The sequence below is a fragment of the Cyclopterus lumpus genome, chromosome 20 (genome assembly GCF_009769545.1).
Source record: "Cyclopterus lumpus isolate fCycLum1 chromosome 20, fCycLum1.pri, whole genome shotgun sequence".
Taxonomy (NCBI): Eukaryota; Metazoa; Chordata; class Actinopteri; order Perciformes; family Cyclopteridae; genus Cyclopterus; species Cyclopterus lumpus.
Window position 1 is genome coordinate 6,046,737 of NC_046985.1, and position 21,196 is coordinate 6,067,932.

Consider the following 21,196-nt stretch of genomic DNA (forward strand, 5'->3'; position numbering starts at 1 on the left):
TCACTTCCATGTGCTCGCGACCAGGACCACGCGCTCAGGGGAGCGCTCGGGATACGGCGCGTGACGTCACGGCGAGACTGGGAAAGCCGGTCGCAAAAAAGAAATCGGCGCAATATCAACGATCATACAGGTATTTTATGATTATATACGACGTGATATCTCGTGTAGAGACTTAAATGAATGTGGTTCTTCACTGGGATGTTATTTAGAGTATTTTATTGGTAATTGTCGATACTATTTCTATTCCCAGTAAATTATAGTTATATTTGTCTAATATCTTAAGTTATAGTGAATTGTCAAAACACACACATCTGTTTAGGTCGTCTGCACGTGCATACATATAAATATGTTTGAATCTGTAAACAAACCTGTTTTGTTTTTACCCAAATGTATTTGATTGAAATCTGATCTGGGATTATTTGATTAGTAACTGCCCAAGTATGTTTAACCATACAAGGAATATAGTATCTTATAATGTACTTGGTTACGTAAACAATGTTCAGGAAGAAAACCATGCAGGAAGTTAAATCGTTGTGAATCATCTGATTTTTAAAAAAAAAAAAATTTAAATATAAAGTGTTTCTGATGCATACTGAAAGCAAAAGTGGTCCAATTAAAAAAATTCCCTCTTGTCCACAAAACGAAGCGATGACCGTTTTGACGTGAACGATGTTAAAGTTAAATATTGCATCTTCAATAACAAGCAAGGTTCAAATAACAAATAACAAGGTTCAAATGTGCCATGCAGCGCTTTAAATGCGTGATGCATAAATCTGAGGCCATGGTTTGAGCTTACCTCGTCTTCTTTACGACCAGAAACTAGAACATTCAAATATCACTTCAAATGAAGATATTAAGTCATTTTAACCCTTAAACCCTAAAGTCAGAGTTCATTGAGTGACTCAGAGCATCATTAGCATATCTAAACATGAGCATCTTAGTTCATGTCTGTCACTTTATTCATGCGTCTCCTTGAACCCACTCTACAGCAACATGTACCTCCATTTCTAATGAGATGAAATGTATGATGTGTGCACAAGAACAAGAACACAAAGTCAAGAAGAAACATTTTTTATATTTCAAAAAGAATCTAGGAACATAATGGAAAAAACCAAAACACTGGGTCTGAACATCCAGACAATTGAGATCCAAAAATACATTTTCTTAGGAAATATTAATTATATACAAAACGTAAAAATGTATATTTTAGTTTGGGCCCCCTCAACAGGATATAGCCCCATTTTTTTAATTTTTTTTTTTTACATTTTATTAATAAAAATAAACTTTTAAATATTTAATCCACCCAGAACTTCAATTGAGGCAGTTTTAACATTGAAATCAAACAAGATTCCAAACAACTTAATCCGCTTTGCATTTGCATGCAACAACAACAACAACTGTACACCCCAAGTCTTGAACTTGCATAAAAAACAAAAGGCCAAAAAGTCTATGATGATTCAAACTTTAAGCACGAGAGCTCTGCAGGTGTGCGAGTCTCTGCTTTAAAAATTCACTTTTCCTCCTCAGCTGTTCTTTGAGCGAGAGGAGTCTCTGTTCGTCCGTCTGCATGCTGTAAATGCACTCCGTGGCCTTCTTCAGGATCACCACTTTGGCCGCCTTCTCGTTGTTGGCCACCTCGGGGATCTCATCCCGCAGGGCGAAAAAGCTCAACTTGAGCTCGTTCCTCCTCTGACGCTCCAGAACGTTATGAGTCCTTCTCTTGTCGTAGTCCTCCGTGTCGGACGTCCGCGGGCTTGAACACTTGCGGTTGGTGCTGATCTGTTTGAGGACCCTGCTGTGGACACCACTTCCACCACCACCACCACTGTTGCTGCTGCTGCTGTTGCTGCTCTCCAGCTTCAGCCTCTTGACAGCCGGCTGCTCGTGCCTCATGGATGGATGGGCGGCGTAATTATGCTGGTGGGTGGAGACGTGGCACCTCTTCAGCACGAGCGGGCTGGGATGCCTGCTCTCTGCAGGGCTGGGGTCACACCGCTTCACCGCCTGCCTCTTCTCCACAGTGACCACATCGATCTCCTCCTCGTCCTCCTGGTCCTCCTCATCCTCGTCGTCTTCCTCCTCCTCCTCCTCCTCCTCCTCCTCATCATCATCCTCCTCCTCCTCATCATCTTCTGCAAGGCAAAAAAACCAAAACAAAATCACACTCTGATTCAGCATCAAGGATGCAAACTCATTCACACTGCATGCCACAGAGGGGAGGGGAAGGGAGGGGAAGGGAGGGGAGGGGGCACAATCTCTCCTGCAACATCAGTAGATTACTCAACATGGCAGCCTCGAGCTAATCTCACAGCAGTCTAACAAGTCTCGACCTCCTGCCTGGAAATCTGACTGCAAACAACATCAATTAAACCCGAGAGTTGGCCTCTTTTTAAGTCGAAAGGAGGCCATGTTTGCTCACTCAGCAGAGGGACATTCCTAATTGCACAGAGGGGTGTGTCTGCATGATGTGTGTGCATATTCTCATTTTACCTGAGTCACTGCAGCTGCTGCTGCTGCTGCTGCTGCTGCCGCTGTTCGGCGGCGTCTCCAGTCCCAAATCCTTGCTGGGCGGCGTCCCGGCGCTCTGCTTGGGCGTCTCCGCCATCGGGTAGGGGAAAACCACAGACGGATCAATGCATTCCGCCGCGGACGTGTTCAGGTCTTGCAGGTAGCAGCTGTTCAGCCGCCACGCAGCGGCGCCCGGGGGCTCCGGGCAGGGCTCGCCGGCCGCCGACTCCTTCCTCGCGGCGTGCAGGGAGGCGAGCCGCTCGGAGACCACCTTCTCCAGCTTGGCCGCGGCGGAGAAGCCGCTCCACATGCAGTCCTGGATGATGATGGACTTGAGGAAGGTCTGGGAGTAGTCGGCATCGCAAATGATGCTCTGGTTGACCACGTCGTCGCCCAGGAACTCGGTCACCATCTCCAGCTGATCCGCCGTGGAGGGGAAGAGGCTTGACAGGGACGGCCGGCGGCTCGGGGAGAGGGGAGGGGTCGGCAGCAGTTCAAATTTCTTCCAGATGTCTTCGCTCGGTGCCGGAGGCTGAAGCTGCTGAGGGTAGAAATCCTCCTCCTCGTTGTCGTAATAGAAATACGGTTGAAGAGAGTCGTAATCGTAGTCATAGTTTTTACTCGCCAAACTTGAATTCAGCGGCATTTTGTCTCTGTTGTCTTGTGGTCTCGTTCCTTATTGTGAAGCTGGTTGAAAAAAAGGAAAACAAATGGTTGATTAGATGTGGATTCTATTAAAAAAAAAAAAAAAAAAAAAAAAAAAAAAAGGGGGGGGTCTGCAGGTTCAAAGCAGCTGCTTGGCACCGATCCTGCTCTACAACGTTAAGTGTAAGCAACATCACATGGTCACTCCAAAACACCGACGCTGGTTTTGCACGCCTCGCGTGCAGCAGCGCTGCAGCAGCAGGTGCTCAACTGGGAAACCGATAGGAAATTAAAGAGGGGGAAACTCCGCCCTTACTTACGATAAAACACCTTTTTTTTTTTACTAAACTGACGTGGGGGGGGGGGGGGGAAAGTGCCGCGCAAGCTCCAGAAACCTCCCTTACCTTTTTTTTTAGATCGTAAAGTGTCGGCGGAAGAAGACGGAGCGACACCGAGCCAAGAGGCGCAAAAAAACCAAAAAGGGGTAGTAAAGTTATTCCAGTACGAAAGTACCATTAAATCCTTCCACTGAGGTGTTGCAGGCGGTTTCCGTTGAGGCTGTGTGAAGCATGCATGGGGAGTTGAATGGCTGCACCAGCGACCCGGTGAGGACGAAGTACAGTCTGTCATCAGCAGCGTGAGAATCACAGCTGAGAGCTCCGCCGGCTGCAATAAAAACGGCGGCATCACTACCCCGCCACTCCGCCCCTCCGCCCCCTCCGCTCGTATCCCTCCGCTCGTTTTTTCCCGCGAAACGCTCGCCGGCCTTGAAAATGTCTCTTGACTCAAATTAATTTCCCGCACGTGTCCCCGGAAATAATCCCCACGCGACGCGAGGGTCGATTTAAACTCGAAACGCGTGCTTTCGTCGCGTCGTTTAGTCACTAGATTGTGCGTTTTCTCTTCACGCCGGGGTCTATTTCGGGGAAGAAGTGGGAGGGGTCATAGTAGAGTACAGCTTCCATTGACTGGAGACATGCACACAATACTAATGCAGGTCGTAGTAGGCGATAACTAGGACGAGCTATTGTACAACATCCCGTGCAATCTGGTGCATGTTTTGCTCCCATAGTAACTCCTCAATAAGTGAGATCGACTGCCTTTATTAACCTGCTTTTGCACAAACCACAACTTTGCTTTTTAATTATTTGTGTTGTATCCAACAACTGTCTGCAAATCATAACACACGTCAGGTTTGCACAATCTGTGCAGTGGCAACGCGACGCAACGCTCACAGATGCACGAGCTCACCTCGGTCCGTTGGGGGCTCTGACAAGCGCTGAAAACAAGGCGAATTCAACAAGAGAGGCACACTCAATTATTGCAGTTTGCCAGGTGAAGAATGAATGAGCGTGCACTAAAAAGAAATAATGTGTGTGTGTGTGTGTGTGTGTGTGTGTGTGTGTGTGATTCTGATTTTTCTTTTTTAAGATGGACAGATTGGCACCAATTAACTCCAGGAAGGAAGCAATTAAAGGAATCAGATGGGTACCGCAGTTGGATGGAGTTGCCCTCCTCTCCTGTGATGGGGAGTGGGGGGTGTTGGGGGGGATTGAACGGGCTCGGGGCGCCCTCTGCTGGTCAAAGTGCTCATCGGTCATCAGTGGGCTGGAGCCAGGTAGGTGCAGGGTCAAACCCTGGAGGTAAACACAGAGTCCACAACCCATCACGAACAGGGGGATTATTGACTGGAAGTAGATTAAATAAGGATTGTTTTGTGTAACACTATAAATGGCTCAGTAACACAATAGTGCCGGTTTAGTGGGTTAGTGGGTCTTTTATTGGGGTTACTGGGTCACGTGATTAAAAAACTGAGTTCTGGGAAAACATAAACTAATTTTACTTCTGAAACTAAAACGTTGCGTTTGACGTCTGTGTTTTTATTCTGTTCAGGTCCTGCAGAGCTCAACCGCCACCTGTTTAAATAAAGGATTAACTAACTGACAACGTTTAGAAAAATAACAAAACATGTGTGAACCTGCAACATTACTGTTTTTCTCTGGAGAAAACGGCGATTGTATACTTAAGATTGTACTTAATCCCATAAAAAGTGAATTTATGTTACATTAAAATGTTTTTATTATTATTTAGGCTCATTGCCACGATTAAGGGAACACAATGACAAAACCTGACATTCAATTTGAAATGAATGCACACTATTTCACTTTGAAACGTCGGTCCGTTTTTATCTTATAACTTAATGAGATTTCCTCATTATCATAAGGAGTGTCCACGAGCTCTCTGAGGGGTGTGTGGTTCAGTAATGCACATTAAGTGTGCACTTCTTGAGGCATCAGAGGAAAGAAATCAATTAATCATTGAGCGAGCAAATGGAGGAAAGGAGACAAGAGAATTGTAAAAGGAGAGAGGAGAGATTTTCTCTTGTTATCAGAGGAAGTGGAAAAGAACACCCCTTCTCCTCTCTCCTCTGCACTCATTCCTTCTTCCTTTCCCTCCCTTCTCTCCTTTCCTCACTTTGGGATGCTGTGTGCAGGATAGCGATCGTAAACCGTGTGTTGGGGTCATTGTGTTCATCGGCTCCGGATGTTTCTTGTGTTACGGTTTTCAGAGCGTCCGGAGACACAGAGGGATGCTTTGAGACCGGCCGGCATCGTTTCCTCCGATAAGTGGAGACCGAAGGTGCTTTGGAGAAGTTTGATCCCAGTCAAACTGGTTCTGGACTGGTTTTGACCGACACCGTCTGTAAACAATACAGGAGCAGAGGTTTTATTTAGGTTTTCTGTCAAGGGCCGAGCTTTCCACCAGTTTAGTAATAAAAACAGCAAAGAAGTGCTATTACATCTCAGTGCTGCATACATCTATATTATAAGGATTAAAGGCAGGTGGATTTGCTGGTCATTTCTAATATTTATTAGTAATTGTCTGGAACACTGCTCAGCTGAATGAGTTGAGAAACCTGCTGTTGACCCCACAGCTTGAGATAACCGACCTCGTAATAAGACAATAATAATGCACAATTCAACGCAGGGCATTTATATCACTTTCACACTAAAAGGAAAGCCAAAGTGCTTTTATATAAGACATCAAATAAGTTAAATAAGAAATAATTGAAGAAATATGATAATCATTTGTGTTTAAACCAAAATGAAATGATACAAACTGAGAAAATAAAAATAAAGAGGCAAAGACTAAAGGGGAGAAAGCTGCAGAGATTTGAGATTTCTTCTGGTGTTCATTATGCAAAATAATACCATGAAAGATGTATGTTTAACAAACCACTGCAAGCAAATAAGGACGCAATTAAACGTCCTTCTTATTTATAAATGGGTTGATTATATTTTCAACACATCAAATATTTGCTCAGTCTAAAAAATTTATGATAATTTCCCTTCAAATTGTTTGTTTTGTCCAACAAACAGTCCGAAGTTATAAGATGTTCATTTTTTAATGACATCAAAAGAAGAGAAAAGAGAAAGCTGTAAAGCCTCAAACAACGATGATCAATATTGGGATTCATCTTCTGATGAACGAGTCATCAATTAATCAAGATCACAATCTACATGAGAGGAACACAAGGAGGCGGAGCCTGAAACGACTCCCTAGTGCACTAAATCTACTTTACACACGTTACAATGAGTGTCAGTATACAGATATATTGACCTAAATAACTTTCTGATTGGAAATCAACTATGTGAAGCGTTATGAAACTACACTTTCCAGTGAAGGTGCACAAAATAATGATGCATGAGAATCTGTATAGGGAATAATAAATAAGGAAATGACACCAAAGTCACAATTAAACAGAAAGAAGAATCTAACAACTGTTTTCTTACAGAAAAAGAATATGTAGCTTCAATTATAAAAATAATCCCCTATTTTACAGGTAACATCTGAAGATGTTGCCCATGTTATAAAAACTAGAATCTTCTGAAGACTTTAATAGTTGCAGTGTGTGCAGCGGACATATTACATGAACATCACGTTTCCATTGAACACAGGGACATACAAGAGCCACGAGGAAGGTGTTCACGAGCCGTTGACTCCTCTCTGAACTTCCCTACAGTTTCTGACCACACATCCAACTTCCCGTGGCCTCCTTATAAAAAAGCATATTCAGCGTATCACGCCAGTCGTTTCCTCTTCCGCGTGTCGCGCGCGCGTTAAGTAACGCTGACGGGAGCTCAAAGGTCACGTGGCGGCACGTTCACACACTTGCCGTTCATCCACAGACGGTGGAGCCTCTCGGCGGATGAATGGAGGGTTGTGTTGGACACATTTCAGCACGACGCCTCGGCGCGAGGCAGGAAATCAATATCACCGAGCAGTCAACAATGAGATGTGTCAGACTGCTCGAGAGCTAATTGCGTCATTAATGATTGACACCGGGGCAGTGATTGACTGATGCTCGGCCTGCAGAATCCGACCTGCGGGGTTGACACGTGGGGAGATTGGATGTGTCCCTTCGTGTTTGCACAGAACAATCCAAGACACATTCAGTCAAATTAACATTAACAAAAATAGAAAGAAAAAACATTTATATATGAATGTGTAAGTATAGACTATATCGTGCTACTGGCGATATAACAAACTGACTTCGTAAACCTCTTTATTGTAACCCGATTTTATAAAAAAAAAAAAACAGGATGCAAGAATATGCAAATATAAGGATATATGTCACTAAAGAAGGAACTTTGGCATGAACTTCCCCTTCGAGCTCTGGAGTGGTCTGCACAAACACAGAAAGGTGGACATAAAAGATCAGTTCCGGGTATGTATTTAATCTTCTTCATGATCAAACGCAATCATCGTTGAATTGAAGATAGTTGGATTATACTAAAACAAACAATACGTTATTATTATTATTATTAGTGATAAGTGGATCAAACCGATAGTGTCACGCCGGGGCACTAATGAGAGAACCCAAATGCACGACCCGAGGCAGAGAGTAAAGTTCACAAGGAATCCTTTATTGATAAAGGTAATATTGCAACAGGATAGAGTCTCTGGAGAAGGACCGCCGAAGGTTCTCCCGGTGTAACTGGGGAGGGACTGAGACCGGTCGGCAAGGCTCTGACCCGCTGTGGTGAGAGCAGCTGTCTCACTCAGGGGAGAGTAGAATCGTCAACGTAAACAGTCCAGGGTCATTCACAGGAAGGCAGTCAAACTCGGCAGAGGTACAGGCAGGGATCGGGCTTACTCGGAAACGAAGGGACGTCGGAATCAGAACAGGATATCAGGCAGGAAAAACGCTGGTAAGTTGACTCACAGGTGAAGAAAAACGAACTGGCAACGAGACAAGTGAAGCACAGAGTATATATACACACTGGGAGGGGAGTTAACGAGACACAGGTGAAACACATCAGGGCAGGGAGAGGTAATCACATATGAGGAAGTAAAGACAGCAGACATGACACAGGAGGATGATTTCAAAGTAAAACAGGAAGTGACAAGACAACAAAAATAAAAGCACTACCGTCTAGTGACGGTTGTGACAGATAGACCTCAAATAATGAATCACTTAAGACAAATGTATCAAGCAAAGTCTGGAACACAAGTCTGGTTTAAACAACTTAAATTAACTTATTTCATACTGAATGAATGATAAACCAGCAACATGTAGATACATTCACATCTTTACTAAGCATGAGGCTTTGCAGGCTTATGCCTGTTGACCATATACATCAAAAACCTGAAGGGGAGGAGGGACCAGCGAGAAAGACAAATAAACACGAGGGGGAGACAGTTTGAAGAGCGCCACCACATTCAATGTGTTCCTGGTAGTCTGAAAACAACATAAATCAGCTGTGAAGAGAACCAGCTGGCGATGCCGGAGAGACGACCTTCAGGCTGTCGGCCGCTGTCTCGAGGTCATGTGACTAACGTCTAGATCCTCTCCTCTGTCGTGACTAACGGTGGTGACAGCTCACCGTCGGCGTCTTCATTTGATGCTCGATGTGTGAATATTTTACTGCAGTTGGAAACATTAATTGGAAGTTTCATGCAGCTCTGATCTGCGTGTTTAAAAGTGCACGTTTTCCAACCTGCACATTGCTGTTAACTTGTGATTAGACGACAATGAAAGACACGTTTGCATATCAGAACACACACAAACATACAGGAGGATGTCATTAATTGGGAGTGTGACAACTCAACATACATAATCAGTACTGAAGTAAATATGTCTGATAGTTATGAGAATGAGGTTTCGCTGTCCACTTTATGAATGGCAGGAAGTTTGTGTGTTGATGTGAGTTAAACAGAAGGGATTATGAACTGAATCAGGTGTATTCAGGTCCTGTTGCTAAGAGCTGTCCGGTCCCTAAATGGCCACTAGAGGGCGCGTTGTATCACCTGTAAACATTTAACTATATTAAAAACTGCTGTTCTTTGACTGACTTCTCTTCTGTACTTTATTACTATTTGGGTCAATTATAAATGCAATCTAACTGTATTTCTGGTCTATTCCATGTGTGGGATTTTATTTAAAGTGATTTAATTTCATCTATCTTCTTCAATTCTAATCTGATATCTTAGTTATTTTTAATCTGATGCTTTTCTTTGTCTATGAATGAAATAATTCACTTTGAATTGTCTCTGGGTTTAAAATGTGGTTTATAAATAAAGCTGCATTGTCAACATGTAACATTCATGAACAGTTATCATATATAAATGCTATTTATTACATCAAACAGGCTACTGCACTGTTTCTAATTCGACTACTACCATGTTTCTATTTGACATTATTTAGTACTCTGAGCTAATACCTTTCTTTAAACCAATTCTTGCAAAGTTTTGTCAAAGTTTAGGACATTTGACCAACTCTGTGCCTCTATTACTAATCTCTCGCTGCCAATACTTAAAGTATACTGTTAGTAGTAGTAATGTTATGCCTGCTGAATATCTGGCAGTCACATGTGCTCAGAACAAAGACTTCTGAAAGGTAGCACAACGTAAAAATCAGTAATTATAGTAAATATTAAAAGAAAATAGGTGTTTAATAAGTGATAAGTGACATCTGTTACTCTGGAAACCCATACAAGATGCTCTTGTACTCCTTAGAAAAAACACAATAGAATACATGTTGCAGTTTTTTCTTTTTTTACAATCTGGGAAACTTGTAAACACGGTTTTCCAAGTTGATAAAAAATTAATACTCGGATCTTCAGCTCAGAGACATTTGAACAAAGATACCCGGGCACCACTCGGTGCTTTGTAACCCAAAACCAAAATAAGTCGGACACATATGAATATACACTGCACTAAAAAAGTCTCTCAAATACAACCACAAAGTCATGTGCTCGTAAAAGGTTGTGTACAGAAGCTCCAAAGGCACCAACACACAAACAACTTTGAGTTCGACAGTAGCACATTTCCACTTGACATTAACAGACACAGAAATCCATACATTTGTGTGTGTTTGTGTGTGTGTGTGTGTGTGTGTGTGTGTGTGTGAAATGGAATACAATGTAGAATGACAACGTGCATTTAAAGTCTGACATTAAAGGATGAATGGACATTCTAAGCATTTATGAGTCGACAACTTGTTGCAACTTAAAACAAATGTTGCACAACATGCAAATGTGTCTATCTTTCATGATTCAGTGAAATAGCATTTTCATGTATCAGTATCGGGATCTGGTTCAATGCCAATTTAGTTTTCTCAAACAAGGAATTTGCCTGGGATATAATAACAAATTCAAGTCAATATGAAATAGAAAAATGTATACACATAATAATTATATAAATGTTCATTAAAAAGTCCCCAATAATATAAGTATGTTTGTCTTTGGCCAACATGCAATAAATAGTTTGTTGAAGTTCCTGGTTAATTAAAAAGACTAAAAACAGGATTTTAATTGGATTAGAATCAAACTCTGTTGGCACATCACTTCTCTTTTGTACACACTGACTTGCTGTGAGATATTACACAAACATAAGTCATTGTAGTTATCAGCTCATACTTATCTATAGAGTAAAATAATAACACAAAATGTAGTCAATTTCATAGATTAGAGAGTTGTTCCTGTTTGTTTTGTTAGACTGGGATCACACAAACAAAATCTTATTCCAGACTTTGATGCGAATGTGCAAAATGTATATTTTATCACAGAATCTGGTCAAATATGACAGAAATATGCATAGTACACTATAAATGTATCTAATTCCGTTTTACTGGGTGCCGATGTTCATGCTTATTTACATTTTGTTGTGTTTTTCTCAAATGTGATATGTTGTTACGTATTTATATAACAAATATAAATATATAAATAAAAAGCATTATAATAAATAACATGTCTCGGAATCAATGTGTCTTGCTTTGTCCACCAGGGGTCAGTGTTTCCTTATAGATAATGCCATATCATGGTCATTTGTTTATTTGCCATCTTTAAAGGAGGGACGATGTAAAGATATTTTTAACATAACATGTACGGTATATTAGGAGGGTTCATCACCATTTTTTAACCAGTTGGCGATTTAATTATCCATCTTTCTACCAGAGTCCAATTAAATCTCCCCAATAGTTGGTGCTATTCCAAACATGCACGCGTCTTTACCACCACATGCCAGCTGAAGCGATGCCTATCGGAACAATACCCCCTGTCCCCGCCTCAACGTAAACACATGTCACGCAGTCCCGTGTCCCCTTCAATAATAAAAAACCAGGTGTTTTTCTTTCTTTTTTTTTCTTTTTTTAAGAATAGCTGATGATGTCACAGCGGGGACGCCTGGCCCACGTGCGGGCGGCAGTGCGCGCGCTCCTGCCTGCGGGGAAGGATCGACAGCAACCGAACCGCGCAGCACAGGCGCAGTCAGACGCGGCGCGAGGAGAAAAAAAAAAAAAACCCTAATCCAACTCGTTTCGGATTATCGTTTTTATCCAAATCTCCGCCGTCAGAAACACGCCTCTCCCCCACCACCACCCCCGTGACGATGATGACTCGCGAGGAAGATGCCCCCCCCGTCTGACCTTCGCCTCCGCTCGGTTGCGTCGACGCATCGTGAAGCGCTGCCGCTCCCGGAGCCCCTCGGCTCCTGCCGCTGCCCCACTTAGCCTCCGTCCCCCCCCCCCACACCCCCCCTGGCTGGAGAGACACAGGTGCTTCGCCCGCCGACTAGCCTGCACATCTTTTTGATTTTTTTATTATTTAATTTTTTTAATCAATCAAGAGCGAGGCAGATGCCCCTCGCTCTGTCATCCCGGCTTGTACTATGGTGGACTTTCCATCCCTCAGTCCTTACTGGCCTCTCATCCGCTTCCTGGTGCCTCTGGCTATCACCAACATTGCCATCGACCTCGGAGAACAGGTAAAAAAAAAAACGTCTCACGGTTTATTCATTTTTTTTTTTATCGCTCGCTCGCGTTGTTATCGTCGCTTTTGCCTTTTCGGCTCGTAGCGGCTAACGGTTTTAACGGGGCTCCTTCCGCCGCTGGGAGACTTCATATGTTTCATTTTTGTACCTTTTTTTTTTTTTTTTTTTAAAGCTCCAGGAAAAACACCGTTTGTCGAACATTGACGAGGAATCTTCCGACCGTTAAAGGAGGGGAGGCTCGCGACGTAGCTCGCGCTAGTTTAGCTGGCAGGATGAAGACAGCCGTTAGGTTTCATGTACATTATTGAGGGGGAGGAGGAGAGGGAGGCCATAGTTTATTCAGATGTTTCTGTCACTTCTGTCTCCAAATGAATACGCTGCTGCGGAGTGTTTTCTGTTGTGTGTGTGTGTGTGTGTGTGTGTGTGTGTGCGTGTGTGTGTCTGTGCGTGCGTGCGTGTGTGTTATCCAACCTATCTTATGACTATTCTAGACGAGCAGCACAGTACTTGACTATTTGATTACTCATTAAATCTGAGGCCTGTTTGTACATCATGGCGGCTCAAGTACACAAATCGAACGCATGCTACCGTTTTGTTTTCTCTCATTGTCATGTTTCCTGTCCTTTCTCAGCCCGCTGCCCTCTCACCAGAGACCTTGAGCAGATAGTGTGGGAGTGCAACAATAACAACACACGCACACACACACACACGCACACACACACACACACACACACACACACACACACAATGTGGCTGGGAGATGTTAGGATTAAGCTTATGTAATGTCTCTGTTAGCTGGTATAAATAGCACACACACACACACAGTCCTGCGAAGGAAAGCGGCAGCTGTGGTGGTTGTTCTGAATGGAAATGTTTCTGGAATCAAGTGTCGTGGGTGTTTCCTGTCCCGATATCGCGATGGCACTCGCCACTCTGCACTCGTCAAGAGGTCTCACTTTTTATTGTGCCTGTGAAGGACGTGCATGTCTATACGGTGGAGTACCATCTGGTCAGAGATAAAGTTAGGCTAAGTCATGGTCATGTGGGCCATACTGAACCCCCCCCACGCCCATCATGTGCTGTCTCATTCCCCTGACACCTCACCCTTTCCACACCCATCCCGTAATATCTTTTTTTTCTTTTCTTTCTCCAGGCCCTCAACAGGGGCATAGCCACAGTCAAAGAGGATGCAATCGAAATGCTGGCCAGCTACGGCCTGGCCTACTCCCTGATGAAGTTCTTCACCGGACCCATGAGCGACTTCAAGAACGTGGGTTTGGTGTTTGTCAACAGCAGGAGGGACCGCAGGAAGGCAGTGCTCTGCATGGCGACGGCCGGGGCCATCGCCTTCGTCCTCCACATCCTGATAGGTGTGTGTGTTTTGAGGGGTGACATGCTGGGCTTTAACCCGCATCCCATTCTGGTAGCAAACCATAAGTTTCTTTACGGCAGCACCCTCTGGCAGCTTTCCTCATCTTCCTAACCTCTGTTCACTCGTGGTTTCCTCTCTTTCTCCATAGCTTACACAGATTTAGGATACTACATCATTAATAAGCTCCACCATGTGGATGACTCTGTGGGGGGCAAGACAAGAAAGGCTTTCTTATACCTGGCTGCATTCCCTTTGTTGGATGCAATGGTGAGTGAACACTACGGCAAGATCATTCTATCAGTAGTCAGACATTTCTATCATGCTATCGTGGATTTAAACACACCTGACCTAGAAATTGGTAGTTTTTAATCCTCTGTCCACGCTGGTGTCAAGTGTGAGTGTATTCACCGCTTTAAAGTGGAGCTCTCCTCCGTTGTGTAAAGCCTGGGATCCAGCTGTGGTCCGAAATAAAGCTTTTGTTTGTACTTTCCAGCTTGTTTACTGGCCATAACGCGATGCATTGTTCTGTTTTTGAAAAGGCTTGGATTCATGCAGGGATACTTCTCAAGCACAAGTACAGCGTCATAGTGGGCTCGGCCTCAATCTCTGACGTCGTGGCCCAGGTAACGAGATCCATTCTTTTTTGATTTGACACTGAGGGCGACATTCGAGGTGTCGGAAGAACGTTGTGTGATCTCTGACTTTGTGTCCGTTGTTTCCTGCAGATTGTGTTTGTGGCCATCCTCCTCCACAGTAACCTGCAGTGTGTGGAACCTTTACTCATCCCCATCCTTTCCCTGTATATGGGTGCCTTGGTCCGGTTCAGCATCGTCGGCCTGGGTTACTACTGTAACATTCACGACAACATCCCAGACTCGAGTGGACTGGATGTTGGCGTAAGTGCTGTCTCTTTAATCTAAAATTATGGCAGGAGTAAATGAGGGGTAGGGAGCCTTTACCTTTTAACCAAAGGGACAACCGAGTTATTTGAATGTATTCAAGAGTGAGAGTGATTTTTCTGATCTGTCTTGATCCCCGCAGGGTGACGCCACTATCAAAAAGATGCTGAGTTTCTGGTGGCCCCTCGCCCTCATCCTGGCCACTCAGCGAATCAGCCGACCCATCGTCAACCTCTTTGTGTCTCGCGACCTCAAGGGGACCACTGATGCCACAGAGGTGTGTGTGTGGATGTGTGTGTGTATCAGGAATTTTATTAAACACTGAACTGTTTGCTCTCGAAAGCATTTTCCTGTTATTTCTTATAGTCACCAACTGTCATGTATAATTAAGAAGAACTCATGTGTTTTTATAATTTAATTTCGGATTTCGTTAACAACGCAGCAATCATTTTATAGTAATTCTAGTGTTATTATACAATGTTGTTCGACATCATTAAGAGGGACTAATTGTCCCCTCAAGTTAGTGCAGATGAAAAGCCAGATGCTGACAAACCGCCTCTGGAGCTTTCTGGCTCACAGAGACCCAAACTACTGGAGACAATACAAAGCTGTTTACCAGAACCAACTGGAAACCATTGACAACACTGGCTGCCAGTGGTTTGAGTGATTCACCACGCTCACGGGTAACTCAGGGCCACGATGACACTGAGGGAAAACATTCCTCCACGGCAGCTACTGTTCCTGCGTAAAGCCTGACGCGGCCCGTTGTTGTTGTTGTTGTTGTTGTTGTTGTTGTTGTTTGGGACACAATGACAAAGCTCAATTATAAACTTGTGAAAATACCATGCGGCCGAGAAAGTGAGAGACACACGTGTTGCCTTGTCTGCTGTTGTTGGACGGCTGTCGTTGATTTAACCGCGCGCGGCGTCGTCAACGTTTAATCGGTGGCGTGCCGATGACTTTTATAGCTGCTGTGTCTTTGTCATTCCAGGCCGTGGCGGTCCTCACGGCCACGTACCCGGTGGGTCACATGCCCTACGGTTGGTTAACTGAACTGAGAGCAGTGTACCCTGCCTTTGAAAAGGTAATCCATACCCAACCGTTCTCACCGTTTGCTGCAGTGGTACCAGTTCATCGTTTTACGCCGCTGACGCTTTCTTCCTTCTCAACAGAACAACCCCGGCAACAAGCTGAGCGCCGGCACCTCGGTCACCAAGTCCCATATTCAAAAGTTCACATTCTGCTGTCTGGCTCTATCACTCACGGTAAGATGAGGGCAACTCTCTTTTTCTTTTTTTTTCAGGCCCTAAATTATACTCTCAGAATATGGCATGAAGTAGCTCAGAAAGAAGTTGTGGTCAACCGTTTGTTTTCATGGTCTGCGTGGCAACAATCCTGAACGTCTGGCTGCAATTTACTTTGAGAAAATGAACGAGGTTTGGAGGGGAAGCTTCTCAGATGTGAGGATGTGCAGCTTTTATTCTTTGTTTATGTCATTATAGATTATATAGAACAAAGGTGTTGCTGTCACGTACACAGTGTTACTCAAACATCTACCCCCACCCAGTTGAGACAGCTAGCATCACAACAGGCAGTGCTACACTTGCAACAGATTTGTTGACAGTGTTTCGTGTCCTTCATTGAGATTTGACCTCTCCTACAGTAGGTGTCAGTTGTCCTGTCGTGGTGTCCTCCGATCCAAAGCAAGTCATTTTAAAAAAAAATGTATTGAAGCCTGATTATACCGCAGACACCATATCATTTTTCACAGCAAATGTATTCTGGAATTGTAAATCAGGGTTGTAAATCTATTTTGGATCATGCTCACCAACATGTAACACTCCCCCAAAACACCTCTGCTATGTTTACACTTTTCTAATCCTGCTGCACCACAGATTGAAAGATACTCGGTGCATATCTGCGTTCCTTCTGAGAACGGCAGAACCGGCCCAGCGTTCTGCAGGAACCTGTTGGACATGTCTGACGGAGGTTTTCTTTTTGCGAAACTCGCCAAAGGCAATGCTGTCAAAGATTTCCACAAAGAACTCTGTGAAGTTAACTGCTAAGAACACATTCACGTTAAGTATGCGGCTACAGCTGCGCACTAATGTTTATGGTGACGGGGGTTCACAGCGCTGTTGCAGGAATACTGAATGTACTTATTCTCTGTAGTCACGTTGTGGTTTCAAGTTGCAGAAAGAGAGAGAGAGACACAGAGAGAGAGAGAGAGAGAGAGAGACATTAGGGTGGAATTTGTGAAGAGGCTAAGGGGCTTTTGTTTCCCCTCAACACTCCCACTCAAGCTTTAAGAGCTTAATAAAACAGGCATTCACGTAAAACACATTTTATCACATTCCAAAGGCTCCTCGCAGGTGTACTTTATCTGCTAAGTAATGAGCAGTCACATGATGTACTCTGCGGTACTAGTCGGTTTGTTTTTCAGCAAAATGTTTGAACACTCTAGGCTCTCTTATATTTGCGAAGGGCACGTCTGTCAAGTAAAAAAAGAAGCGTTTTCCCCATTTTAGCAGCAATATAACCAGCTGAATAAGAAAAACAGGAAGTTTGTGGCCAAGGTTGGGTCTTTTTAGGAGGAGGAGGAGGCACACCAGATGTGGACTCCATGAGCCGTAAACATGTACGAGGCGGTGATTGAGCTCGACACATAGGTATGTTGTTTCCGCAGCGGTGTTGTAAAACACAAGCGGACAGCCATCGTGTCACGGCTTGTTCTGATTGCACACGGAGGAAACCCAAAAGAATGTAAACACCAGAGGAGGCCCGCCCAAATATCTGCGAGGAGGGATCTGAGCGATGTCCTGTGTGAACGGTCCTGAAAAGCGACTTTGCCGCGGCAGTGAGTGTGGATGTCTCACCTTGTTTAGAGAAACCGCCGCTGAGTCAGCGGAGACGGCGGTTTCCCTTGAGCCAAACAAATTAGTTGCGTGCCTCCATCTCGCTAAAATAATGATAGATGGCGAGGCGATACGAAATGAAATCACCAGTTCAAAGTAATCTATTCGTCCATTTTGGCTCAGAGGATGTTCAACCACAAAGCCACAGCGAAGTCTCTTTCGTAAATTCATCATTTCCTTTTTAAGAGTGAGATGGCGAAAGGGTTATAGAATTATTTTTGTTTCCGTGTACACCCATTTATTTCATCCTGTCCTCCTTTTTCAACAACGGGGTGAACTGGTTTTTTGAGGAATGCGCCTGAAGCCAATATTCAGGGATGGAAGACAACAGCATGTCCACATCACCAACACCACTGTCCTAGTTGGTACATAAGTACAAAAAGAGATGTTTTGACCACAGCTGATCGCATGGCATTCAAATGAGGAATGGTTTCAGAGGTGAATTTCCATTTGTTGGAAATGTAAAGTCTCACCTCCTCGCCCGTGATTGGTATAAAGCTCAGCCGGAGCCGCAGGATGTTTTTCTTCCAGAATACTGCCACCAGATTCCAGAGGGTTTGTGTGTGTGATGCGTGAGAATGAGCTTTATTGACAGCAGATGTCCGTTCCACAGACCAACTGAGGGTTTTTATGAGGATTTTTAAGATTTTGTTGCGTTTTTGCATCGGGGTGAATTTCGCTTTGAATGCCAAGAACGTTCTGAAAAAACAGGGTCTCTAGATAGATGCTTTCATAACAATAACATTGCGTGTGATGCGTTTGCTCGCTCGCCTGTTCTACGTGAGCTTCAAAGGCCCACATTAAATCTGAAACCCCTCGAGTTAATGAACTAATGAAATCTAATGAGGCCACTCGATTGTGGTACATTCATTTTGCTTTTGTTCATTTTGTTTCCAGCTTTGCTTTGTGGTGTTTTGGACTCCTCATTTTTCGGAGAAGATCCTGATTGACGTCATTGGAGTGGACAACGCTTTCGCCGACCTTTGTGTGACCCCGCTCCGAATTTTCTCCTTTTTTCCGCTTCCAGGTAAGACACTCGATTTTGAGATGTTTCTCAGCACCGGCTTTTTCCTTCCTGCTGTGGCTTCAGCTCAGACCAGTGGGGTGATGTTTACACTGTGTGTGTGTGTGTGTGTGTGTGTTTTCAGTTACTGTTCGGGCTCATTTGACTGGATGGCTCATGACCCTGAAAAAGACCTTTGTGCTGGCCCCCAGCTCGGTTCTACGCATCATTGTTCTCATCACCAGTCTAGTTGTGCTGCCTTATATGGGGTAAGTCAACACTTCAGAGAACAGGGTCACAAAGGCCAGCACTGACTCAGGATTACAGTATCGCGTGATATTCTGGTCAAATGTTTATTTTTTTATTCCTCTTCCTCTTTATTCCTGAAACGGATCACACAGGATGATGACGATTCACTTCCACATGGTTATTGTTCCGCTTTGTGTTTCAGGGTTCACGGGGCCACGCTCGGGGTTGGATCCCTCCTGGCCGGCTTCATAGGAGAGTCGACAATGGTTGCCATAGCAGCGTGCTATGTTTATCGACAACAGGTGAGGACACCTGGGTTGGGCTCATCGCAGACACAAGAGCAACTATTTTCAACCAGGCGTGTTTACTTTCAGTAGGGATGTAACGGAACTAATCCTTTATGAATACACGCGATAAACAAGATTTTTCATGCTCCAAATCACATATGTTTTCATACGGCGCCCTTAATAAGTACAAACGTAAATAAATGCATTCAACTTGAACTTTGACCTTGCTCATATATGCCCTGTGCATATACTTGTGTGTGCATATTTGTATATTTCAAAATGCAACCGGATGCAGTGGGATGTCCTGGTATTTCGGGCAAAACTGCATTTGTTTTGGGACATACTAAATATGTTTTGGGCACACAAGTCCGTTATTCTGGGTATTGACCAACAGACGATTGCACAACACATCTACACAGTTAATACTGTAATAAGATTTATCTTCTCAGATAATAAAAAAGTAATAATACAAAATAATTTCGCAAGAAAGAAAAGTGTATTCCTCAAAGTGTCAAACTATTTCTTTAATACAGAGCGTGATTACAACACTCTCCATATCTTTGTCGCGTCACATGATGCTGAACATTATCCTGCATTTATGTCCCATGTTTCTATAGACTGGGAAATGTTAACTTTCCCTTTTTCAGAAAAAGGCCAACCGTAACCACGTCTCCGAACCATTCCTCCAGTTTGTTATTCGTTAACGCTGATAACCAGAAGCACGAGGCTCTGCATCTCTCGCCCAGTTGCTCTCCAATAATCCGATTTAGCACAACGAGAAACGGCAGTTTGCTACTTTTCCTTTTCCCAGTCACGATTTTGGTGGTTTCTCATTTCTCTCGACTTCCGTTTTCCGCAGAAAAACAGCGAGATGTCCAATGAGCTGGTGGTGGAGGGCGAGGACTCCGCCCCCATGGGCGAGGTGTGCTCCAGGACTCAGATGGACGCCATCGAGGAGCTCCAGGAAGAGGAGGAGGAGGAACTCTCACTGCGGGGAAAAGGTGAAGCCGACCCCCATGTGGCATTTTGCTGAAGAAGAGACTGCCGAGTGTTAAGAGTGCTGGAGAGGAGACCCGGGTATGGTTTGGTTTCAGAGGTTCTCCCGACAGGATAAACAGAGTAAGAGTGCCGAGGTCTTCTTCACACCATTAAAACGCACAATGTAAAGAAAGCCATGCACCTCCCATGTGTCGATTCATCCGTGTAAATACCGTGATGTCTTCCGGTCCTTTTTCCTCCGTTCTCATAGTTTTTGCATCATGACATCGGCTGGTGTGTTCACCACTTTCATGTGTTTACTGGTAAACAAGGGGAAGCGACGCAGGAGATCTTTTCCTCCTAAGCAGCCAGAATGAAACGTCTGTCGAGTGGTAGTGGAGTTGCCAAAAATACAGAGCTCATTATTTTATGTTACTTTATCAAAATTAAGCGGCAAGGCCTTGCTTGAATTCACATATAGACATGTTGTGGGACTTGTTGGGTTGTGCAATCGTATTTTACATACAACGGTGTACAGATTATTGTGGTTTTGTATAGGTAATGCAATGTGTATATTTAATTGCCCAGAGGGGTCGGGAATCCCTTGTTATATCATCGCGTGTGTGTGTGTTTCAGAATACAGTTATGATCGTTCACTTTCCATGCAGTCTGGGAGTCCATCTACTTTTGTTTTGCAAAGCATTTTCCTGGTAGTGTTCAGACTGTCGTACGTACTGTATATAATGTATAGGCATTCTTATTTGGCGAATAAATAGCTTTATTATCAATGCTTGGGTTTTGTTGTTGGATTTGGGTCCTTATTGTTTGGGGTCCCACTGACTCCACTGTTGAATATTCCTTCCCCTCTTTTGATAACCCAATAGACACAAACCAGTTATACAGTCGATGAACGTGACTGTTAGAGCATAAACGTGGGCTATGCATTAATATTGCTTTTGCTTGCCAAAAAGTAATTGAAAGGCAATTGCTCAGTATCTTACCCTACAGTGAGGTTACTTTAAGAACAAGTTTAACTCCCAGTGAGACCCTTTTCTAAACTGGGATTT

At 43.9% G+C, this 21,196-nt stretch overlaps 2 protein-coding genes and 1 long non-coding RNA gene across 4 annotated transcripts; 2 read left to right on the plus strand and 1 right to left on the minus strand.

Moving 5' to 3' along the window:
* Window position 1: 1 nt before the first annotated feature.
* Window positions 2-5,243, plus strand: LOC117749296. The gene is made up of 3 exons (XR_004611696.1): window positions 2-130; window positions 4,585-4,771; window positions 5,047-5,243. It is a non-coding gene; the product is annotated as an uncharacterized LOC117749296 (long non-coding RNA).
* Window positions 1,056-3,833, minus strand: myca (MYC proto-oncogene, bHLH transcription factor a). Of its 2 annotated transcripts, none has more exons than XM_034559606.1 (3): window positions 3,667-3,833; window positions 2,491-3,195; window positions 1,056-2,132 (listed from the first exon to the last, which is right to left on the minus strand). In XM_034559606.1, exons 2-3 carry the CDS (start codon window positions 3,152-3,154, stop codon window positions 1,465-1,467), a joined length of 1,332 nt encoding a protein of 443 aa, XP_034415497.1. In that variant the 5' UTR covers window positions 3,155-3,195; window positions 3,667-3,833; the 3' UTR covers window positions 1,056-1,464. The 2 variants fall into 2 exon arrangements, with proteins under 2 accessions (XP_034415497.1, XP_034415496.1); XM_034559605.1 differs by having other exon boundaries at window positions 3,558-3,830.
* Window positions 5,244-11,830: 6,587 nt separating the features above from the next.
* Window positions 11,831-20,921, plus strand: ankha (ANKH inorganic pyrophosphate transport regulator a). The gene is made up of 12 exons (XM_034559581.1): window positions 11,831-12,420; window positions 13,580-13,796; window positions 13,947-14,065; window positions 14,338-14,421; window positions 14,524-14,694; window positions 14,840-14,974; window positions 15,689-15,781; window positions 15,870-15,962; window positions 18,510-18,639; window positions 18,761-18,884; window positions 19,067-19,166; window positions 20,011-20,921. The coding sequence occupies exons 1-12, from the start codon at window positions 12,325-12,327 to the stop codon at window positions 20,182-20,184; spliced, it is 1,536 nt and encodes a 511-aa protein (XP_034415472.1). The 5' UTR covers window positions 11,831-12,324; the 3' UTR covers window positions 20,185-20,921.
* Window positions 20,922-21,196: the final 275 nt, after the last annotated feature.